General features: G+C 42.1%; 1 protein-coding gene across 4 annotated transcripts; it reads left to right on the top strand.

The window, feature by feature from the left end:
* Positions 1-12,459: 12,459 nt before the first annotated feature.
* LOC115387902 (uncharacterized) lies at positions 12,460-19,299 on the top strand. 4 transcript variants are annotated; one of them, XM_030090802.1, is made up of 5 exons: positions 12,460-12,667; positions 17,109-17,295; positions 17,418-17,572; positions 17,663-17,744; positions 17,781-19,299. In XM_030090802.1, the coding sequence occupies exons 1-5, from the start codon at positions 12,635-12,637 to the stop codon at positions 18,248-18,250; spliced, it is 927 nt and encodes a 308-aa protein (XP_029946662.1). In that variant the 5' UTR covers positions 12,460-12,634; the 3' UTR covers positions 18,251-19,299. The 4 variants fall into 4 exon arrangements, with proteins under 4 accessions (XP_029946662.1, XP_029946663.1, XP_029946660.1 ...); XM_030090803.1 differs by having other exon boundaries at positions 12,462-12,667; positions 17,418-17,542; XM_030090800.1 differs by having other exon boundaries at positions 12,463-12,667; positions 17,663-19,299.
* The last annotated feature ends 5,718 nt before the right edge of the window (positions 19,300-25,017 follow it).

Below are 25,017 nucleotides of genomic sequence, written 5' to 3'. Positions count from 1 at the left end.
ATTTCAGACTTTAGTGTAGCTGAATCCATCCATATTTTTTCATGCTTTATCTAACTTGGCCACTTACAGACTTTCTCACAAAGTGTTGTTGGATTTTGTGCAAAGTACCAATTAATTTAAATACAATCCTAAGTTGTGCTGATATTTTTATGAATTTCATGAACTCTTTTTTTTCAATTTCATTTTGAACACATTTATGCATCAGACTAGACTAGAAACTAAAGACATAAACAAAAACAAGAAAAGAAACAACAACCAGGGATCAAATTAGTTTGTTTTTTCCATGTCCAACATGGAGTTGGTGGAAGTGGGAACTCATCAAGTCACACTCCTTCACTTCGTCAACTTACCTGCTTCCAAATAATTGTATTAATAATACTAATAAGCACAACATTAAACAAAACAACTGTAGTATCCTGACACTTGTGCTTCTACCTGGATGGAGCTGTAGGTGTGTGTGTGTGTGTGTGTGTGTGTGTGTGTGTGTGTGTGTGTGTGTGTGTGTGTGTGTTCTTGTATTTCTATCCTTGTCGGGGCCAAATGTCCCCACAAGGATAGCAAAACGTGGAACGACGTGCCTTGTGGGAACCTTTTTCCGGTCCTAAGTAGGAGAAACAGTGTTTTCTTGACCATGTTGTTGTTACTGAAAAAAGTAAAAGTGCAAAAACATTTCTTTAGGGTTAGGCTTTGTTGTGGTGTGGGTTAGGGTTAGGGTAAGGGTCAGGGTTAGGGGCTAGACATGAATGGGAGTCAATGGACGGTCCCCACAAGGATAGAAATACAAGACTGCGTGTGTGTGTGTGTGTGTGTGTGTATGTTTTACCTGGCAGGAAGAAATGTGAGATCCTGTCAGTTGTCTCTCTGGCTGTGCTTCATGCTGTGTGCCAGTGAAAACCAACTCAACCTTATTTTTCGTGTCCTGCATCTTCCTTGAGTTTTCCCACGGTCACAAAGTTATAACAATCAATAAAACATTGAAACAATATTAATAAAAGAGAATGAAAAGGTAAAAAATAAAATGTGAAAAAAGGAAGATTAAAAAAGAGTTTTCCGTGATTTTTAAGCATTTATATTCTCTTTGAAATATCATTTATTTATCCCTCTTCTTAAACTGCTTGTACATTGTTTCAATTTATCATTCAAACGATTCCATATTTTCACCCTGGAAACAGGAACAAAAAAGCTTTTCCTTGTACCAGTAGTTATTTCGTTTATATTTTCACTTTTTAAAAAAAAATCGCTTAATTTGTATTTTCTATCTCCTTATGGAAACATCCCCTGAATATTTCGTGGATTATTTTTAGCTTCGAACAAGATTTGCGCTGTTTGATATTCTATTTGATCAGGGAACTTTAACAGTATTGACTGCAGAAACAATGAACGTGTGTGATCCCTATAAGGCACTCTGTTAATGACCAGAACTGCTCTTTTTTTAAGTTTGAATATCGATTGAAGATAGCTCCTGAAACTTTTACTCCAAACCTCAGCACAATATGTTACATTCTGAGAAACTAGAAAACCATATAGAATGTGAAGTGAGTTATTATCAAGAACCTGTTTTGCTTTGTTTGGTATTGCAATTGCTTTTAAGATTTTAGAATGTAGATGTCTTATGTGAGATTTCTAGTTTAGCTTTTCATCAATTACCACTCCAAGAAATTTGGTTTCTGTTACCTTTTCCATGTCCACCAAATCAATTTGTACCTTTGTGTAATTTTTCTGCCATTATCAGATGATTTTTGTTTTACACAGATTTAATGGTGCTTTAATGGTGAATAAAGCGGTTCAAGATGAGACGGAAAAGAAAGTCAGGGTGGAAGATGTGAAAGATTTTTTTATCATCTCAAGACATCTTATACTCTGCATAAACCGGCTAGGGTATTTTCCAAGGAATAGAGTTTTTGTTACAAGACCTCTCAAACAATTTCAGGCAGACCTTTGCGATATGCGGGCATTAGCCGACGAAAATGATGGGTATAGTTATTTACTCACTGTCATAGATGTTTTTACGAAATTAGCGTACGTGTGAGCTTTGAGAAAGAAGACTGTGACTGAGGTGGTGTCTGCCTTTGAATCCGTCTTTCGCAAGAGCCAGACGCCTAAAAAACTACAGATTGATGCGGGAAGAGAATTTTTCAACAAAAGTTTTGAGATTCTGATGAGGAAACACAACATCATACATTTTGCCACAGCCAGTGATCTAAAAGCCTGCGTGGTTGAAAGATTTAACCGAACGTTAAAGACGAGAATTTTACTGCTAAGAACACGCGTCGATACGTGGAAGTCCTGCCAGACTTAGTAAAAAGCTATAATAACACTCACCACAGCAGTGTAAAAATGCGCCCGGTTGATGTGACTAAGGGCCTTCAAGTGTTTCGCAACCTGTTTGCTACGCCAACACCACGAGACAAGAGAGAAACAAAAATAAAGGCAGGATTTAAGGTGGACGATGTTGTCAGAATATCCAAGTTGCGAGGGGCCTTCAATAAAAAATACGAACAGAGTTTCACGGACGAAGTATTTACGGTGTCAGAATGCATTCCGTGTACTCCGACAGTATACAAACTCAAAGATTATGACGCCGAAGTAATCGAAGGTTCATTCTAAGAGCTGGAGCTGCAGAAAGTGAAAAAAAAAAGACTCATTAACATTTTTTTTCCAATCATACGATTTTCAAACAGTCTGGGTTAGATATTACATTTTCTACAAACAGATACGTCTGGGTGTCTGTAGCACTTCAGATGGTTATATGACCTTTCTAAAGCTCTCCAGAGGTGAACCTAAAAATTATGATCCAAAAAAAAAACTCAGGTTTCATCTCAACATATAAAGCAAATAATCAAAAGTGTTACTATTTGTGACCTGAAGATAACCAAATCTACTCCAAACTTAAAATTTGAAGTTACTTACTTACTTACTTACTTACTTAATGCTCCTGCGTTGGGCTGGTGTCCCGTCCCGTTGCGTAGAGCCGACCAGAGAAACCAGGTTTTTCCAGTACAGGCGATCTTGTGCCTGCAGGTCTGCGTCCTTCACGGTTACTCCGTGTTGTTGGAGGTCGTCCGCAATAATGTCAAGCCATCGAGTGCGGGGCTTGCCTCGTGGTCGTCTCCAGCCTGCGGCCTTTGGATCAAACTTCAGGATGGCTTTTGTCGGGTGGTCAAGGGGGAGACGGAGAACATGGCCGAACCAGCGGATGCGGCGTTGTGCAGCCAGGCAGGAGGCTCTGGGCTGGTTTGTGCGGGCTCTAAGCGCTTTGTTGGATATTCGCTGTGGCCACCTAATGTTCTCGATGGTTCTGAGAGCCCTGCTGTCAAAGCCATCTATTCTTGTGGCCAGGGTCTTATTTAGGGGCCATGTTTCAGAGCCATATAACAGAATGGAGAGTACGGTGGTGTTGTAGATTTGGAGCTTCGTCTTGCGTGAGATGGCTTGATGTCGCCAGAGTGGTTTCCAGAGAGACTGCAGGGCAGAGGCTGCCAGGGCTCTCCTGCGGAGAATCTCTGGTTTAAGATCCCCGTTATCTGTCACTGTGGATCCCAGGTACACAAAGTTCTTCACAAGCTCAACAGAGCCGTTACCAAGCGGGATAGGAGGTGGGTCTGGTCCCTCACCGACATGCATGAACTTTGTCTTAGTCCAGCTCACATGGAGACCAAGCTTTTCTGCCTCTTCACTGTATACACTCAGAGAGTCCCTCAGCTGACTGTAGGAAGTGCTGAGCAGGATGGTGTCGTCGGCGTACTCCAGATCAGTCAGTTGGTAGTTGCCAAAGGACACTCCGGGTACCCGCTCACAGACCCTGTGCATCAGGTGGTCGATGATGCAGTTAAACAGGTCTGGAGCAGCTACACAGCCCTGGCGGACACCACTGGAGATGGAAAACCAGTCGGAGTCACGACCGTTGACACGGACACAGCTCTGTGCGTTGCTGTAGAGCAGCTTGAAGAGAGTGATGATCTTCGGGGGTGCGCCAAGGGTTTGTAGGATACTCCACAATGATGAGTGGTGGACTGTATCGAATGCAGCCTTGAGGTCTAGGGATCCTACGTAGAGATGGTGGTCTCGCCGGAATTCATAGACCTTCTCTCAAAACTTTGAAACATGTAATGTCCTATGTGTTAAGCATCGTGAAATTCTCTGATATTTCCCAATTAACATGGTCACTGTAAAACCTTCACATCCACCCAAATTCTAATATATAGATCTAAAAATAAAACTCAAAAGGAGGGAAGGTTTTTAAAAAGTGTATAAAGTACAAGAAAAGGTATAAATGAATAGTAAAATCATTCAAAGACAGTCTCATTCTAAAATATTCAAAATAAAGCCACACAAACTTAATCAGGTGGCGTAGACACAGCCTTCAATAAAATCAGAATAACTGGTTAACATTTTTTTACAAACTCAAATTAAATTTTCTGTATAAGAGACAATAATGATGTTGTCGTTGTACGCCTCAATCGAGTCAGCAGGTAATGTCAGCTTTAAAAGCTGCTGTGTCACAGCTGCAGCGTAGACAGTTGGACTGTCCCAAAAAAAAAAAACAAACAAAAAAAACAAATAAAAACAAACAAACAACGTTAATCTTGTAAAACAACATTGTTGGTCACAGATGGTGAAACTAAACAAATCCGGTGTATTCCTGTGTACAGCAGAACACAAATCCACAACTGTGTACCATTTCGCTCTGGCTGCTATTGATACTATAATAGCATTAAAGAGGCTGTATCATGCTTTTTTAGCTAGTCCAAACCCTAGAAATGGTATTAACATGGTAATGGTTTATTTTTGGCGCTAAGGAAAGGTCATTTTGTGTGAAATAAAAGATTTTCTGGGGCTAATTCTGAAACCAGGCAGAGAAAACGCTCTGTTTCACTGAAAATCCCGCCTCTCCCCCTGTGGATGTTGACTGACAGCGTACTTCAACCAATCAGCGCTTCAAAACAAATACGCTAGCTAGCTTTAGCTCTAGCTTCTCCACATGCAAACACACGCGAAAACGTCTTTTCCTGTGAGAAACTCACCAAGCGCAGACCCTTCAGACTCTTGCTCTTGCTTGACTGTTGCTTTCAGACGATGGTCAAAGTTTATCTCCGTAATCGGAGTTACAAAAAGCAGCAACGCTGATTGCCGAGGGCCTGCGGGAGGGGGGCTCAGGGGAGCCATCTTCACCTTGTGACGTCAAACAGAGAAACAGAGCGTTTTCACGGGTGCGGGAGGAGCTGCCTCTCTGAGCAGCACAACATCGAGGAAAGCTCAAACGAAGCAGGCACGAAGTAAAGAAACGCTTTGGGGGTGTTTTTGGTGAGTACATAACTATATAACAAGGTTAAAACATACAAAAAGTAAATTTTACAGGATACAGCCCCTTTAACATCTGGTACAACCCGAGTTAAAGGAATGATGCTGTTATTTATTTATTTATTTTTTTTCTTTCTCAGATCCGGTGGAAATTTGTACTTCTGTGTTCCTGGTTTCAAAATGGGATTTATTGGGGTGTTGTTTGGAGACACACATGGCACTCCTCGTTTCAGCATTGACTGAACCAGTGGTCTGATCCCCATTTCTTTTTTCCTTTGATAAGAGATACTGTTTAACACAAACAGGATATTTCGCATAGTTAATTGTTACTTGATAAGGTTCCATAGCCAGCAATCTTACATGATTTGCGATTACAGATTTTTTGTACTCCTTTCTAACAAATCCACAGATGCAAATAATAAACATTACCAAAGAACAAAATAATGGAAACCCCTTGTAAGAGCAGCATTTATATAAAACAAAGAAAGAACAAAATAAAGTGCTTAGTTTAAGAAATAAATACAAACATCAGCTTTACATACCTTCTCCTGTAGCAATTTCTTTTCTGAACAGTCTCAACCAGTTGCACAAGAAACAGAATATCAACTCAATATACATTTTCTCACTCTTTTTTCTACTTTGACAGACAGTAATGCGCACAGCTTTACACACTCCGTACTGCAGTTTGTGCCACTGTTTTAGGTGGTGTAAAGATTTGTTGTGCTTCCACCCTTGCCTGTATCTTGTTTATAGCACTCCCTACATATAACGTGACTCTGTTGCTCGTCTCATACTTTAAAGGTCTAATACACGATTTTCTCGAAAAGACGAAGCCCCAAGTCTGTTACTCACTTTTTGAACAACGCGCATGCGCCAGACCGTCCGCCCGGCTCTCCTGCTTCTCCCAGGAAACGAGGAAGTGTACGAGCGCGATCTCCTCTTCTCCGCCGTGCACGGCTCTGTTTACAGTTTCTGCGATCCGCCTCGCTCATAAATAAAGCTTTTTTTCCGAAACAGTTACAGTTTCATTATGTCAGACTCGCCGTCGGTAAGTACTAGCTCAGAAGCTCACCGGCTACATAAACACTCTGAATGCGCATGCGCAAAAGGGAGAAGCTGATTGGGCGCAAACACGTAGAACCGCCTTACGAAAGCAGCTCGTCAGAATGATTGACAAACGGACCCACCAATTATTTAGGTGATCCACCCGGAAATCAAAATGTTGTATTACACCTTTAAAACTGAACCATCTCCGAATTACTGAGCCACTGTTTTTGTCTTTTACTGAATGGGATTTTTACTGGTTTGTTGTTTGGAGACACACATGGCACTCCTTGTTTCAGCAATGGTTGAACCACTGGTCTGATCCCCATTTCTTTTTTCCTTTGGTCAGGGATACTGTTTAACATAACAGGATATTTCGCATAGTTAACTGTTGCTTGATAAGGTTCCATACCCAGCAGTCCTACATGATTTGCGTGCAGTGTCCACAATTTAGATGGAACAAATGCTAAAACTGACGGAGGTTGTAAACAACACATCCAGCTGAATGAACTTCTTCTTTCGTTGTATTTTGCAGGATTTTAATGGAAAAAAAATGTGAAGTGTCCTCATCATACGACCAAACAATAACATTTTAGCTGATATCTTCATCATCTGGTTGTCTATGAAGAAACTGGTAACAAATGTCAAGCATTTTAGTCGCTGTCCTAATGATCATTTGTAACTGCACAGATGAATGGTTCAACATTTCCGTGCACATTTTTTAATAATAACATCAGTCCCTCTGGAGAGACAAACAGTATTTGTGGACTTTCTACTAATTCATCCTTCTTCACTACTTTGTCTGAGAATGGTTTATCTACTGGTCTCATCTGCAATATTCTTAATGCCACAGCTGCTTCACAGGATGCTAATGTTCTGATTCCCTCTATTGTGAACAGTCAACTCACATCATCAACATTTAGCAAAACAGAGGCTGCTTTTTGCCAAACAGTGAAATATTGTCCTACCATCTGATGTATTTTTAGGATGTTTTACTGTTAGCTTTACTGGAGCACAAATTCTATATAATCTTAATTTTGATAGCATATCTTTTCCTAATATTGAAAACATTTCGAAATCACAAACACATGTTGAAATTTCCAGCCATCTATCTCAACTGGTAACAGTTTTGACAGCGGTTCTCTTTGTGGGACACCAGAAATGCTGACAGTTTGAACAGTGTCATTACTTAATGGACCGTATATCTCCTGTTGACGAATACAAGAGAAAAAATGCACCTACATTTATGAGAAACTTTATTGGTTTCCCTTAAACAAATCTTTGGTATTTCTACCAGTGTATTTGAAACTTGTGCCTGAACAGCCATCATTATAATTTTTATTTGATCACTGTCAGCGTCCCGATACTGTCGGCCTCTTCATTGTGTTGAAGTTTTTTTCTCCACAGAAATGAAACTGGTCTCTGTTCTGGTGTAATGTTTGTCTTTGGTACTTGTTGAGTTTGGCCTTGATTCAACACTTGTGGCACTCCAGTGGGTCTAGCTACTTTAGCTTCATCTCTTTTTTTCCTTTGCTCACAGTCTCTGATAATGGCATGCATCATTGAGGTTTCTTCCCCCTTGCCAGTTTTTGATCATTAGTATTATTATAATAACCTCCGCCCCTAACTCGCCATTGATTTGGTCTCATCCTGTCTCGTCCTCATCCTCTGAAACCTGGTTGTGTTGATACAAACGGTCTATACTCTCCCAGAGTTGTGTACTGTACAGCTTGAATCTTAGCTTTTTTTTTTTATTTGCAAACAATCCAGATGCATCTAATTCTCTAGTCCTTTTCCGTAATTCCACAGGACTCAATGAAAACACGTCTGGGGCTGCTAATTTTTTTAAAGTATAAGCATCCTGTGTTCCCAGTCCATTAATGATCATTGAGACAAAGAAATGACCGGCTTCATCTGCCACTTTTAATTTTACCGTTTCTTTCCAACATTTAAGAAATCTTTCTGCATATTCGAAAACCTGTTCATCAGTCCGTTTCTTACAGTTAAGTACTCGTGTTATCACATCTGCTAAAGTAAGAGGCTTTTCCATAACTTTGTCATCAAAAATCAACAATGAGGCAGTCATTTGTCCTTCATCCTGTAAATTTCTCTTCTTATTGTATTCTACGATCTCATCGATCTTCTCGATAAGCTGTTGCATTTCCTCATCCATGATTGATTTCACCAATGTAACAACATTATCCTTTCTATCACATCACTACATTGCTCTCTGATAGCAACTCCATACTTTTTTTTCTGCCAAAACCATGTTGTCCGTATTTACAGTTTTACCTTGTCATTCAATTATTTTCACTCTTTTAAATTCAGCTGCCAAATACTCACGTACACAAGTCCTCTTCTACATCTGAACGTCTTTCACATCCCCCATGCACCTGTGCTCAGCTTCATGTTTTGTGTGATGCCAGGGAGAGATTGTACTGTCTTTACAGCATTCGCCATTCGGATAGGTATATTCTGGGTCCCATGTATAAGACTAAGTAAGTACCCATTTTTGTTTTCAAAGTGACAGCAAGAGTGTGTCCACAGAGGTCCAAGAGCTCTTGCACTATCTGCTTTCATGACACATCTGCTAAACTGACGTGATCATTTTCTGAGATGCACCGCACAAGAGTGCCAAAACTTCCATCAACAAAATCTACATCTACATTAATGTTTTCTGGTCAGCATGGCTCGAACACCCTCAGCAACCTGCAGAGAGTCTGGGAGCTCATTTCTGCCTCCTTTAACTGGTGTTTGTTCCAGTCTGAGGATCTTTTTCTCAAAATCATCTGCATCAAACAGTTTCACATTTGAAACAGTTGTGAAAAAAAAGTCATTTGAATGCAAATAAAGGTCTCCCGTACTGTCTCTTTCAGCCCTTGTATTTGAATAACCAGTCAGTGTTCTTAAGTCTTAGAGATCCACAGATTTGGATAATCCTCACTCAAAAAAAAAAAAAAAAAATGACGTCCATCAAAGAAAATAAAACTTGGGTACCCAAAGAAAATACTATAGAGCTCTATAGGAAATAAAAAACATGATACTCAAGTGGCAAATGTGATGAGCTGGATGTTTGATCAGTCCTGGGACCACGAGGTAACGGCTTGGCTCCGATCCCTCACGCCACTAGCAGGAAGACAGAAATGATGATCAATTTGAACAGCAAGACGGCTCGTGGAGGCTCACAACCGCTCAGGCATTTGCTATCACCACGCATATGGAATGAAATCCCAAGCTCACCCGCTCTAGGATCACTATGGCGTTATATCTGTGCCACAATTCCGACGCGAGCAAAAGATGAAGTACGCGAGCGCACCTACAATTTTATGCGCTCGCTCGACCCGCCTCTCTCTCGCTCTCTCAATCTGCCTCCTGCGCTCGCTCGAAGAGCCCTGTGCGCTCGCTCCACGGTGTGCGGTGTTAGAATTCTGCCACGCTGATTGGTTGCTGCTGCTCCAATCAGATTTTAGCATTCCGGAAGTACGTCTAGAACCAACGAAGAAGAAGAAGAGAACGTAAATAAACAGCAAACCTTTTGATTTCGACAACAGACAACGGAAAGTTTACCACCACAGCCACAAGTAAGTAGTTTGTTTCATTATTTTATTACGCTACCACATTGTGATAAACTTAATCAAATAGCGGTTTTTTGGTAAGCTTGTGTGTCTTTACATTTTGAATTACATTAGCTGTCCAATGCTAAGTTAGCCTATCCGTGTCAACGAGACAAACACATGCCAACACGTTTATAATGTAAAGTAAGTAAATCTGTCCCAAAATAACAAATCAACTCCCAAAGCATCATATAAATTGTTTGGTATTGTAAGGATAAAATTCAGCATTCAGCATTTCTTAGTCTTCAAGGTTTTGAGCAATTCTGTGAGTGTGTGTGGATGTGTGTGGAATACTATAGCCTTTATTTATCTCACCATGGAGAAATTTACCATTACAGAGGCTCAAAGAACACACAGGGGCAAAACAGTGCGGGATTGTGTAAGGAATAAGAATAAGTAATAGTGCAAATCTTAATAAGAATAATAATAGGATAATATAATATTGATCTAAAAGGAGGAAATACCTAACTTTAAATACAACATAAATCTAAAATATAGCAGGAGCTTTAATATATATACTAATATGTAGAGTATGTTTTAGTGCAACTGAATGTGTGTATGATGAAGTGACTATGATTTATTATGGGAGTTAAAAGGTGACCATGATTGCAAGACAGTATGTCCAGGGTTATTGCTCATATTTGATATGGTAGAGTCTATGTAAATTGTAGTTAATGTAATGACCTGCTTTGTGAGATTGACTTTTTTTAAATGTCTTTCTTTTTTTTTTAATCTTTCCACTCCAGGACATCCATCAGACCTGTTTCCCCCAGACACAACTGACTGGTTGCCGTTAGTGGATCTGGGCCACAACAAGGTCCCAGCACCACCTCCAGCAGCCCAGGCCCGTGATGAACGTGCTAGAAGCCGCAACAAAAGGAGGAAAGATTCAGAAGCTGCTGAGAGTTTGGTGGCTTTACAGAACATGTCATGAAGTGACTGTGTGACCAGTGGTTGTGAACCACTGGAGGAGCAGACCTATAAGCTGCAGCCAGAAGAGGATGGAACTGATCAGGAGTGTCAGGCCTGATCTCACTGGCATCCTGGTCACTGGCATGCAGGATGAGATCAACTCTCTCACTGCAGAGAATTTAGAATGAAAAAACAAACTGACAGCTACTGAAATTGGAGAAGAAACATTAAAGATGATGACGAGAATGTTCGTTTTTATACAGGGCTACCAACATATGCCATATTGATGATGATGATGACGATGATGATGATGACAAAATTGTGCACCTGTGCTGTGCACTGATGAACATCAGTGACACCGTTGTGCCTTTTGACTAAACTGTAAATGTTTCTGTGCAGTATTAAAGAACAGCTGTATTCTTTTTCATGAAAACTTAGGACTCCATGCTACTGCTTTTTAACGTTTTGTCGTAACATGTTTCACATGACTTGTATTTGAGCTGCCAAATAAAAATATGCCCTTCCGTTTAGTCGGTTACCAATTGAATGATAAATGCAAAGAAACAGTTCCACTCGAAAAACAGCTTTATTTGGTATCATCAGATTCACGGACAGTTAAGAGGTAAGAACCAGTTACATTGGACACATATATTGTAGGTTCCTGAATAATGAAGCCCAAGCTTGACACTCCTATCTCCTCCTGAAATCCACACATGAAATACAAAAAACTCCACAGAATCCTCTTGATTCACTCAAACTGTTTAAACTTCAAAGTCGTGTTACAAAAACATTACGTCCAGAAAAATAAATGAAATAACAAAGGTAATATCCAGAGATACAAAGAAAAAGAGAGAGGTAAAAAAAAAAAAAAAAAAACTGGCTCCACTCCACTTGCCCAACTGTCTGTCTGATGCAGGACAGCCACACACAAAACGAAACTTAATTTTTTAAACAGGCAATTAAATATGCAAACTTCCAGAAAACCTCAGTTTACTCCATAACACCCAACAAACCTGATCCATATGGATTTTTAACCTTAACTTATTACACATATTTTCAAAAGTAATTACCACAACATGAACTGTACCTAATCATCTGTGAATATTTTAACCTGTAAATAATCACTTCGCATCTCAAACACAAATAAGCATTTAAATATGAAATGACAATTTTCACATTGATAAACTCAAACTGTTTTTAAGTTCCTACATATATGTTGGTATGGATTTTGTCACAATCCTTTCAGTATATGTAAAAATTTTTCAGCAAGCTGAGTAGACACCAAAACACACCTCCAGCATTTATGTAAAAACAAACAAGAAAAGGTCAGATAACTTCAAAATAACACATATTTACTACCGCAACTTGAGTCACATCTCATTCTTCGTTGGCTCTGGACATACTTCCGGAATGCTAAAATCTGATTGGAGCCGCAGCAACCAATCAGCGTGGCAGAATTCTAACGCCGCACACCGTGGAGCGAGCGCACAGGGCTCTTCGAGCGAGCGCAGGAGGCAGATTGAGAGAGCGAGAGAGAGGCGGGTCGAGCGAGCGCACAAAATTGTAGGTGCGCTCGCGTTCTTCATCTTTTGCTCGCCTCGGAATTGTGGCACAAATATAACGCCATAGGGATCACCACCCTATGGCCGTAAGGCAGATGTTATTGTCGTGACTCTTAAAGAGACAGTGCATGCTGTGTAGAGAAACACCAGGTTACATAAACACATAACGTTCTGCTTCTTGTTGACGAAAGAAGTTTCAAAATGTCAGACTTTTACGACGTGGAGCCAATGGAAGTGAGTAATATTCTGTAATTTAACCCTTACACAGTGTTAATCCATGATATCTGTAACCTGGAAACTTTAACGTTAAATGCTCTTCCTGGTCTGTGTAACGAGGTCAGAGCTGTTATTTTTATGTCTTGCTCAGTGTGATGAGGTAGTGTCTGAATCTCAGGACAGTCCTGCTGAGGTAAATGTGACATAATTAATCAACCAGATTATTCCGTGCAGTTTTTTCAAGCAGGACTTGTTCCAGCAGGCCTCTGAGTTTCTGGAAAGCAAAACAAATATGGAATTGAAGGAAGTGAAATGAACCAAGCAAAACAAAACAAAAAGAAAAATCTTTATTCATGGAGAACAGGTGGAATTTAATAAATTATACATCTTCCCACTTGTGTCCTTGGGCAAGACACTTCACCCACGTTGCCTAGTATGAAAGTTGTGAGAGTGAGTGGTTGGTGGTGGTCGGAGGGGCCGATGTCGCAGATTGGCAGCCTCGCTTCCGTCAGTCTGCCCCAGGGCAGCTGTGGCTACAGTAGCAGCTTACCACCACCCAGTATGGTGTGATCATGAATGAATAATGAATAATGCAATGTAAAAGCGTCTTTGAGCGTTCTGAAAAGCGCTATATAAAACCAATGCATTATTGTTATTGTTATTATTATTATTATTATTATTATTATTATTATTATTATTACTTGTTTTTTGACATAAGACCAGATTCTTTTATTCTGCTATTATTTATTGTTATGCTATGTGGAGAGGGTGCAGGGAGGCAGGCACTAATGGTGTTCAAAAGAAAAGTTATTTTCATGTCCTTAAAAAATCAAAAATTAAAAAGTCACAAACAAGGGAGGGGTATGCCATGGGCTAGGGAGCAAAGTCAAAAGACTCAGAACTGCTGAGGCAGAATGCAGAGATTTGGGCAGACTCAGGAGCACAGAGGGTAAGGTAAGGTAAGGTAAGGTGCTTTATTGTCATGGAGGGCACGCACACAGAACACAGAACGCAGCTCACAAGGAACACAGAACTCCTGGACTCACATAGGAGCACAGGCATACAGACTGCACACAGAAGACAAGCCAGAAGATAAGACTATCCAAAAAACCAGAGCACAGACTGATAGTCCCTTCTGAACCTGAGTTCAAGTGACCAAGTGTCACCAAGTGACTACAATCAGACAGTCAGGCATAGGTGAAACACGTCAGGGCAGGGAACAGCAGTCAGACATGAGGGGAGTGAGCCACAGAGCTTGAAACAAGAGACAAACACCACAAAAAAAAAAAAAAAACAGGACAAAACTCAACCGTGACATTTATTGACTGTTTGATGAGATGTATTTTGGTTGATTAATATGAACTATGTATATTTATCCCTCCAGTTATGTTCATTTGTCAGGAACAGCAATACTGTTCCTGTGTCAAATTGACCCAGCCCATGCTTAACTTATCCAGAAGATCCAAAATACAAAAGGAAATCCCAATGATATTTAGTAAAATAAGTGTTTCTTACCTGTCAGAAGAAATTGTAAAATTAAGAAAGTTCACTTATTTTTCCTAAAGAAAATACATGTTCAAGCTTGTTTTAATGTTTTACCACTTGATTACTTTGAAACAACAACATATTAAATACTTTGACATGTACTGCCTAAATGGGCAGCAACCTCTGAATGCCATCAATATCACTGTTCACCCACAGTGATATTGGGTCCTGGGTTGTACAGTAGTGGAAGTTACTCCACCCACTGTTCCCACACAGCCAACTTGTCTTTCTATTATCAAATTAAATTATTTTGGAGACCATGTGAAACGTAACCGGAGACATAGTGGCAAGACTGGCTGTTGATTCATCCTCTGACTTGAGCCTTATTCGCACTGGACTATAATTACCAAGGGACCTCTGGTGATTTGTTATAATTACAGAGGATGTCTGTGTTTTTAGGCCTGTCCGAATGCACCATTGTTAGTAATTTGCGGAATAATAATTCCTCTGCAAGTTACTTAGAATAGTTCGCCATACACCCATGTCCTGAGATGATACTGGCCCAGTCCGAATCTGCACTTCAGAGATTTAATGTGTTTAGGAGGATTTTTTTTTTAAATGTACATCTTTGTTTGTTTGTTTTTTTCTTTTTTGTTGACTTTATGGCCACACACCGTGCCACTTTAACAAAATATGGGAGTGGGGCGATGGTGGGTGCTAGAACACCCGCGTGAACCACGGATATCGCCACCAATTTCTCAGAATTCTAGGGTGATCGGATTGTGTAGTATTGTGTAGGCTGCGATGGGAATTATTTTGGAAGATATTGATCTGAATGACACGCAGAACCAGTAGCCAAATAGACAACGCCCCCCAGCTCCAGCTCCGCTGCGCACCAGTGATCGGCGCACAGACAGACGTGACTAAAGCTTATATTTGCATGTCTTTGTGCATTTGCAAACTTCAGTTTCAGAGTTATGGTGCACGTAAATGAAAAATATGTCCTGTCGCTTGGAAGTGTCATTTTTCATGCCATTTACACGCCCCCCCCCCCCCCCCCCCCCCCCCCCCCCTCCCCCCGGCTGTTTATCTGCTCTTTTATTACAGATTATATATAGAAAACAAAAGCTACATTGTTGGTTTATTATGATTTAGTATGAAGAGTTTTACATTTATGTGCATCATTACTCCAAAGCACAAATGTGCAGCAGCACAAAGAAACTCACAAATAAACTTCCTCTCCTCTGTCTGTGGGCCGTGGCAGTGGAGCACGGTGTTCACAGCAAAACGGAGAAAAAGGTATTTAATCATGTCTATACAATGGAAATTGTAATACAACAAGATTATGACCAGAATTTGTCCCTTAAATGCGTCTTTCGGAAATGGAGACATCCGAGATGGACGCACAAATCAAGCCCTATACGCACTGGATTACAATTACCTGGGTACCTCTGGGGGACACCAAAGATATCGCCACCATTCTCTCATAGTCATGCATTTGTGTAGTGGCTTAAAGGCTGTGGTAGACATGATTTTGTTCCCCGCTGTGCACCTGAGCTGTGAGGAATCAGCCCACAGACAGAGATGACGAGCTTATATCTGTGATTCTTAGCCTCCTAATGCAGAGTGCCTGCATTTTTATCATTGTCAATTTATCTTGTCTTTTTTTTTTTACTCCCCAAGCTGTTTATCTGCTATGTTATTGCAAATTAGAAGAATAGAATAGAATAGCCTTTACTGTCACTGCATGGGGGGGTGCAAGAGGACAGGAGAGACTAGAGACAACATAAAGGACAAAACAGAAATTATTTATAGAAAAACAAGTATAAGAAGTATATACATTGTTGGTTTATTATTTCATATTAAGAGATCTTTTTTCTCTGTTTCTGAGTGGCCAGTTCACATTTGATCAATAAGTAATCTACATACGTCTCACACACACACAATCAAGTCACGAAGTTCGTGGTCTTCCAAGGTATCCAGGTTGGATAACTATTCTCATTCGAGGCTTTTCTGTTTATTTAGACTTAATGATAATGCGCTCTTTGAGAGGTTGAAAAAAATACATCACCTATAGTAAAAGACAGCAAGCAGATGATTCCTATTTCACTTGAAAAGCAGTCAGACCATCGATTTGAAAGGTCTGTGTTTGTTACAGGTCACATGTTTGTTTTTCTCAAGCTGCAAAATGGAAGTCATCTCAAGATGTAGAAACACATCAATCTGCATATATATATATATATATATATATATATATATATATATATATATATATATATATATATATATATATATATATATATATATATATATATATGTAAAAACAGTGCCTCAATCCCAGAGTAGTCCTACTGAAATGTAGAATAGAAATGAAAGTAGTTTTTTGTGGCATCATTATCTAAAGAGTACTTCATAGCAGTCCTGGTTCCAGCAGGCCTCTCTGCGTTTCTGTAAAGAGTAAGAGAATGTGAAAGCATGAAACTGAAGTTTGTTGGATTACTTGTGGAGATTCAAAAGTGCAATTTAACATTATTCTAACTCCATCAAGGCCTTTCTGTTTTTTGCTTGTGATTGAAGCAGTGTGTTCATTGTGGCAGGATGTGTTTGCTTCAAGACTTGACAGACCTGTTGAACAGCCACATGAACGACATGAGCCACATGTTTTTATTTTTTCTCTGTGTTCAGTTTCTTTTTTCTCTTTGTCAAAAGCCTCCATGTGACTTGTTTAGGTTCCAATGTCAACATTGATATGACCTTGGACATGTTCTCTTCTGCATCTGGTTCTTCTTTATAGTTAATAAACTACTCAATACTATAACATTTAGTAAATAATACTGTCTTCAGTTTCTTTTACAGTGAAAGACAAACTGAAATGTTTTATTTATCATTCCAGCATTGTGTTGTTAAAGCAGGAGAACTGAGTGATGCAGATTGTCACTCCCATGTTTTCATGTTGGGTTTATTTTGGTTGCAGGATGGAGATGAGGTGTGGCTCACTCTCTCTTTGATCTGGTCGAACTCTGAAAAACCTCAGAAACTGGAGAAAAGTATTGAACAGGTTCTCCAGTCTTGGTTCAACAAATGCGATAAAAAGGCAGACTGCTCAGTGGAGAAGATCTTCAAAGATGGAAGAGTTCTGTTAAAGCTTAAACCAAATCCAGGTGCTGTACGGCTTCTTTTTCACTTCAAGTGTTGCTATCGGCTCATTTACCAGTCACTCCAATTCATTCTGGTACCTTTGTAAAACGTTTCTCTTCTCTTTTGTCTTTGTTTCCTTCTGAAGGTGTGTCTCAGCTGAAGAAACTGTCTGGAGAAACTCTGACAGTCAAGAGAAGTAAAGATACTGTAACCATCTCATCCATTTGCCTGACAACATCACCACTGAATGATCCATCAGAAGATGCTCCAGTGAGTCTTTGTTCATTGTCAGAAGCTCAAGTATGTACTGGACAGTAAATGATTTAAAATGAATTAAAATTCAAGCATTTTGATCAACTTGATGATACCGGTACTATTTTTATCCTTCAGCAAGGACAAAATCCACCAGGAGTCCAGGGACTCCCGGCAGTCCAGTGGCAACCAGGAGCCCAGGGGCAACCAGGAGCCCAAGGTCCACTGGCAGTCCAGGGGCAACCAGGAGCCCAAGGTCCACTGGCAGTCCAGGGGCAACCAGGAGCCTGGTGGCAACCAGACGCCCAGGGGCACCCAGGAGCAGAGAGTAGTTCTGCTTGTACTGCAGCAGAAAGCAAGAATCATTGTGTCCTTCCTGTGAGTCAGTACTGGTATTTGAACCAGCTTTACAGCAAGGAACTTGATCAGATAATGAGAAGAAATGGAGCCACATTTTCAGAAAACTTGACGGTGTCATTTGAAGCGGTGGATCAAGATGGAGACCCACAGAAAGCTCTCTCTGAGTTTGTAAACCTTGTCCAGTCATTAGACTTAGGTAACTCAGTTGTTCCTCTCAAGTATGTAGATCCAGATCAGTGGAGCGAGGTGCTGAACATCATCAAGAAAAAAGAAAGAAAGCTCTTGCTCTCTTTATCCACTGAAAAAGTCACTGCATTAGGGCCCAGTGAGAGCTGTGAGGCTGTAAGTGAATGCTTAAATGCATAGCCTCAAACACACACACCCATTTCTGACAGTGACAATGAGAGAGCACCTTAAGACAAGGGGTGTGTTGAGACACTCAGCTCATGAGAGATGATTTCCACTTTACCTTTAACAAAGCTAAAATGACATAATATGACTGGAAAAAGGACTTTTTTTATTTATCAGTGTGACGAACAGGCCGTTCGTCATGTGGGACATGCACGGCACTTCGCACACAGACGCTTTTTCTTTCATTCACTTTGCACTTTGTAATGCACACAGCACTTTAAAGAAGCAAATTTGCACATAAAGAAGGAATTTGCACAACGACTGTCTTTTTAAATTATTTATTTATTTATTTATTGGAACCTGTTTGTCTGTGGGTCTGGTTGGGCATGGTGGCGGACCTGCAAGACAAACATATGACAAATGAAATTGGGAATGTGCAATACATGTGCCTGGTTTTAATTGGCTTTTCTTTTAGGTGTTGGCATGCATGCAGTGAGTATGGAGAAGGTGTTGGGTGTGTGAGTGTGGTGAAGTGTGTGTGATTTTACTCACCTTCTGCTCTTGTGTACAGGAGTGGTGTCCGGCCAAAAGATTCCCCAGGGGACGATGTGATGGAAATTTTTGATGTAGCTGTCTTTGTATGTGTGATGCATGTGATGGTTATCAACTTTAAGTAGACTTCCCCAGCATACAGTCCCCTGGGATCCTCACACAACTGTAAACGAGAAGGGGGTTTCTTTCCTGTTTGTCTTGTTACATTTTAAACAGATGTGTCTCCCCCTGACCGGGCGTAATCTCCAAAACGTATCTATGGTCTGTATGCTATTCTTCTCTGATGCATCGGCACCCACAGGGGGCTGAAGTGGGTTGGGTTGTTGTAGTTTCTGTTCCTTTGTCACTTAATATGTTAAATATGTGTTCTTCCTGACTGAGGGCAGACTCTAAGACATGCTAATGTGGGAGAGAGTATAAATACTAGCCTGTATCTCAGAACTGCAGAACTCACCCTGACTGAGGACAGTGGTGGCTTCTCTCCTGTTGCAAATGGAATAAAAGGAATCAATAAGGAACTCATCGTTGGTGCATTTATTAGTAGAATTTCCACAACAACGGACACCACTAAAGAAGGCTCCGGGCTGGACCAAGAGTGGAAATGGGTGGGGGGGGGGGGGGGGGGGGGGGGGGGGGGGGGGTTTCACGGATTTTAGATATGGTTTAGGATTTCGTGTATTTATTTGGGGTCATTAGTTTGGTTTATTCTTAAGTATGAGTTTTGTTTTCTTTAGGTTATTATAGGTTATTATTATGAGTTTGTAGTGGAGGATTTTAACAGTTTTAGAGACCTAATATTATGTTTTACACCTCTTGGAGTTTTATGGTTTTACCCTGTTAGACTGAGGGTATTTAAGGGCCTGAAGGGGGCTCAGTGGAAAAGTGCTGCTGCGTGCTGGTCAGGGGACAGTGGGGGTGTTGTCTGCGCGGGGGTGGGGTGGGAGAAGAGTGGTGAGGAGGAGTTCAACTTTGTGACGTACTTAGGTTTGAAGAGTTTCAAACGAGCCGTTTTCTACCCGAAGGGAGGGGCTGCTGGAAAGAGCAGCAGACTGAAAGAGATTTCTCAGACATGCGTGGAAGAAGGCAAATAACCTTTTGGGGGTGGTTTTTAAGGGAATTCAACTTTGGGGCATGCTAAAAACCTTAAAAAAGTGGATTTTGCATGATATAGGTCCTTTAATAAAGAAGCCGACCTGCATGCAGTACTTGTCTTCACCATTGAAGCGTGGGGCGCTATGCCTTAAGCGTCACTTAAAGCAGACATATTCCCTCCAAGGCACGCGCATCCCCCCCAATAAGTGAGCCCCCCCGACAGCCGCGGTATAGTTCGCACACTGCTTTCACTTCTGTGACAGACCTTCTCCTCCCTCCTGACAGAGTCTGCTCTCTCCGTCCACCAGCTTTTCTCTGAGTTTCTTCAGACGGAGTTGCAGCCTGTTCGCTTCACAGACTCACTTTTCAAAGTTAGCGTCTGTCATGGTTTGTTTGCTGTGGCGCTCTAGCGCATGCGTGTACCGGCGCGACGTGCGCATATGCGCAACGCGGTTACAAAATCTGTCCTGCGCGCGGACGTCCGTGGACAGAAATTCATGACATTACGTCCCAGGGACCAATGCGCCACGCGGACATGTGAAGCATGGACGAAGCTGCTAGCAGTAGCAATCATGGCTGCAGGTGCAGCTGCACATGCTAGCGGCAGAACGTAAACACACACCATCCGGCCGTGAGGAGGGGGAAAAAAAAAACCAAACTTTGGTCCGTGAACTCACCCGTGCACAGTCCTGTACCGAACCGAACGGCCCGTACCGAAACGGTTCAATACAAATACATGTATTGTTACACCCCTAGTGCACGATAATATCCACAGACGGTCAGAGTTTGGCGAGTTTCACTATTTGCTCCAGGAGCTGCGCCAGGATGAGTCCCCACTCCCTGATCTACGTCACCATAGACACGCTGTGATTGGTTTGCTGCAAAATCGCGACGCGTCAAAGTTCAGATTTCCCAACTTCAGCGTCGGATGCAAAATCACGCCGCGTCGCGTCAACGCCCCGCGTCACGTCAACGCCCCAACGCGCCGCAAAAACGCGTCTGACACGTCGCGACAACGGGTCACAACGCACCGCGTCTCATCGCGGCTGGAACGCGTGTTCCCATTTGTTTTCAATTGTCTTTTGACGCAAAATCGCGGAAAGCACTTGGCGGTGTGAACGCAACTTAAGGCTTTCGACACTGTCTGCCAGGAGGGACTCTGGAAGATCATGGCCAGGTTTGTTTGCCCTGCAAAGTTCATTTCCCTGGTCAGGCAGTTCCACGACGGCATGCTAGCGAGCGTACAGCATGATAGAGAGCACTCAGAGCCCTTCCCTGTCACAAACGGCGTGAAACAAGGATGTGTCCTTGCTCCGACACTCTTCAATATGACGTTCTCGGCCATGCTGACGGACGCTTTTCGTGAGGGTGACATTGGAGTCAACTTCATATTCCGAACTGATGGAAAGCTGTTCCAACCTACGGAGACTGCAGTCAACAACTAAAGTCCAGGACGACATCACCCGTGACTCTTTTTGCTGACGACTGCTCTCTGAACGCTAGTACCCAGTCTGCAGGAAAGCATCGACCGGTTCGCCAAAGCCTGTGACGACTTCGGTCTGATGATAAGTACAAAGAAGACCGAAGTGAGGCACCAGCCAGCTCCTGCAGTTCCCTACACAGAGCCAACCATCACAGTCAATGGCGAGAAGCTGACAGAGGCAGACAAGTATGTTTACCTTGGCAGCACGCTGTCACGAACCGTCAGCATCGATGAGGAGGTCTCGTACAGGATTGCCAGGGCCAGCTCGGCTTTTGGCAGACTCGGCGACAGAGTTTGGGAGAGAAGAGGAATCAGCCTTCAGACCAAGCTAAAGGTGACCCGTGCAGTTGTTCTGCCCTCTCTACTGTACGCCTGTGAAACATGGACAGTGTACAGCCGGCATGCCAGACAGCTGAACTCCTTCCATATGCGATGCCCCCGTAACCTGCTGCACATCAAATGGCAGGACAAAGTGCCAGACACAGAGGTACTCCAGAGAGGCCAGATGGAGAGCGTTCACGCGATGCTCAGGCGCTCCCAGCTCAGATGGGCAGGGTATGTTTATCGTATGCCCGACGAGCGTCTGCCAAAGAGACTGCTGTACGGTGAACTGAAAGAAGGCAAGCGCTCCCAAGGAGGTCAGAGGAAGCGCTACAAGGACACCCTGAAAGCTTCCCTGAAGTGCTGCATTATCAACCCTGACACCTGGGAAGCAACGGCACAAGACCATTGTGCATAGCGCACCGTGGTCAGCTCTGGTGTGTCAGACTACGAGAACAGAGGCGTGTGGAGGAACAGGAGCAGAAACGCCAGCAACGCAAATGCAGAGCGAGTACCACTTCTCAGCCTGGCTCACCCCAGCACTTGCGTGTCCACATTGTGCCAGACTTTTTCGAGCGAGGATCGGACTGATCAGCCATCTTCGTACTCACAAGACCCAGTGATTTGAGAAGTTGTGGTCGTCTTCGCCAGCAAAGGACAAACATCACTTCACATCACTGCAGCAGCAAGACTTGCGCAAAGCAGCAGTGAAGCCACCAAGCAGCCAGTCCCTGAGGGAGGAGAAGGCAGTGCTGCACCAGTGTCAGTTGTTTGAAGCTATTTCCATGAACAGGTAAAGGTGGAAAATATAAATCACACTTTTTTCTTTAAATTTAGGAGTTTCTCTCGTATCAAAATTACATCATGAAAATGAAATCTCTCACCCCTGTGAGTAGGTGGCTGGAGCAGTGACCACCAGAAACCCCACAGCAGATGCCGTCATGGAGATGCAGGCTTATCTGGAGGAGCATCTTCTTCCTACTGTGGCAACGATGGGATGGAAAATTAAATAAAGATATATTAATGAACCCGACAACGCCACCCTGGGAATTTCACCCAGGGAATTATTCAAAGTGCGAAGGCACACTGGTTCGTTGCCCGGAAGAACGGCTTGAAACGTGGTTGCACTGATATGATACAAATTTTATTAACGAATTGGTTTAAAAAAAACAGTCATACCATAAAAGCCAGGGGGGAGGGGAAAGGGAGAATTTACCCTGGCTGAGGCCTAGTGGGTGGGCCCGGGTTCGTGAGGTGGAGGGACCATCCAAAAGAAAAATAAATCAATCTAAATCACCCAACCAGTGGCACACACAAAAAAATACTCCGACCACCAGGAACACGCGAAGAAAATAGAGGGACGCCACCACCGGGTCACCAACACCGCCACCACCAGCCTCCAGCCACTGCAAAAAGGGGAAGGGAATAAAACAGTGGGGTTGCAATCAAAAAAAAAAAAGCAAATTAACAAAAAATACACATAACACAACCCACACGATCACACACTCATTGACTCATTCATACTAAAGGTGGGGGCAGAGAGCCCCGGTTTAAGACTGTGCCCCGGCCTGCACAAGGCAATGGGGGATTTGGCTCCGTCGTAGCTGCTGCACCGTCATCAGATCTCCTCGGCGGTACAGGCAGACGGCGTTATGCAGTTGGGGGTACCAGCAAAGCAGCTCAACCCCAGCAGCTGGAGACAATCAGCTGGAGACAAAGCAGCAGCGACACCACCAGCCGATCACAGCGACACCTGGATCAATGAAATAATACTATTTGGCGAATTCATGCCGATGAGCTGCAACTAAACACATGCATACCTGAGATTACAGCAGATGCACACGCGCACACTCAGAAGAGGGAGGGAGAGAGGACTCCAGCCACCAACGCTTTACCTGTGACCACACTAGCATCAGCCACCTGTGGTAGCATCTACTACACTGTGAAGAGAGGACACCTACCAAAGGTGAACAATGCAGCGAAGAAACACATGGAGCGCCGAACTGCATACAAACAGTTGCCTGCAAACGAGCACCCATGCTGTAAGCACAATGAGGGAAATAAAGCAGCCAGCAAGCTGAAGCAGCGTGCAGCCGTACCTCTCAGTCGGGCAGCCTCTGACCTGGATGCGACCTGCCAAGACCAGCAGAAGTGCAAAAGGATGATTGCTGGGAGGAGGGCTGCTTTATACTGGGCCACCTTGCCAGGTGGCCAATCAGTAACACCCTGCACCAGAGCACACACCTCTCTGCTGCTGCATGAGGTGGTCAATCAGCAGCACTCTGCACAGAACACACACACCTCTCTACTGCTACACTACAAATGAAGATCCCCTGATGTGGTGGAAAAGCTGGGAGCTTGCATACCCCAGCCTGACCAAAGTCATGGTGAGGAAGCTCTGTGTTGTGGCAACGTTGGTTCCATCCGAAAGAGTCTTCTCCAAGGCAGGGCAAATATTATCAGAGAAAAGAAGTTCCCTCAAGCCAGCAAAAGTTCAGTCACTTATTTTCCTGAATTCAAATTTGCCAAAGTGAAAGATTGAAAGGAGGCAGAATCCATAATGGATGCAACAGCTTCATTATTTCAGGGATGTCCTTAACTGAGTTCACACTTATGTTTACACTTATTACATTGTTCCGATTGTTTTACAAGTTTGCACTGACATCTTCATCATGTTCAAGTTTTAATTCCAGTTCATTTATATTTTTATATACACTTTATTCTTATTTATGTTCCTTCTGTATAACAAAACTATTCTTGTGTAGTTTACATAGTTCTTATTGATGTTTATATTCTTCCAAATATTTTAAGATTTTGCACTGACATTTTCATTGGGTCATTTTTTTATTCTAGTTTTATTTATCTTTTTGATAGATACTTTATATTTATTTTCTTTCTGTATTACAAAAATATTCTAGTGTGGTTTACATTTTTCTGCTTGTTCTACAGTGTTGCACTGACATTTTCATCATGTCCTAATTTTAAATCGTTTCATTTATTTTTTCTTAGACACTATCCTTATTTATTATTTTCTTTCTGTTTTGCAAAAATAGTGTGTATTTTACACACTATTATTTATTTTGCTCTTGTTTCCAATGTTGTGATTGCTCTGCAATTTTGCAATTTCTATTCCAATAAGTTATGTACACTGTATGTATATATTGTTAAAATGTACTTGTGTTGGAAATTTTACAGTAAAGTTTTTTTTGCATGGAAGTTATCTGTAGCCTGTGTAGTTTTTATGGTGCCATAAACTGTTTTAAAATAGGGGAAATTTAAACTGGTAATCTAGCCTGGGGTTTTGGCACCACCTTATGGAATATTTACAATGAAA

Source organism: Salarias fasciatus, chromosome 5, assembly GCF_902148845.1.
Source record: "Salarias fasciatus chromosome 5, fSalaFa1.1, whole genome shotgun sequence".
NCBI lineage: Eukaryota > Metazoa > Chordata > Actinopteri > Blenniiformes > Blenniidae > Salarias > Salarias fasciatus.
The sequence above is the reverse complement of the archived record's forward strand: the minus strand, read 5'-3'. Positions and strand labels throughout refer to the sequence as shown.

Coding starts and splice junctions, on each gene's coding strand:
- LOC115387902 (XM_030090800.1), top strand. CDS start 12,635: ATGTCAGACTTTTACGACGTGGAGCCAATGGAA. Junction 12,668..17,108: donor ACGACGTGGAGCCAATGGAA/GTGAGTAATATT, acceptor TTTTGGTTGCAG/GATGGAGATGAGGTGTGGCT. Junction 17,296..17,417: donor AAAGCTTAAACCAAATCCAG/GTGCTGTACGGC, acceptor TTCCTTCTGAAG/GTGTGTCTCAGCTGAAGAAA.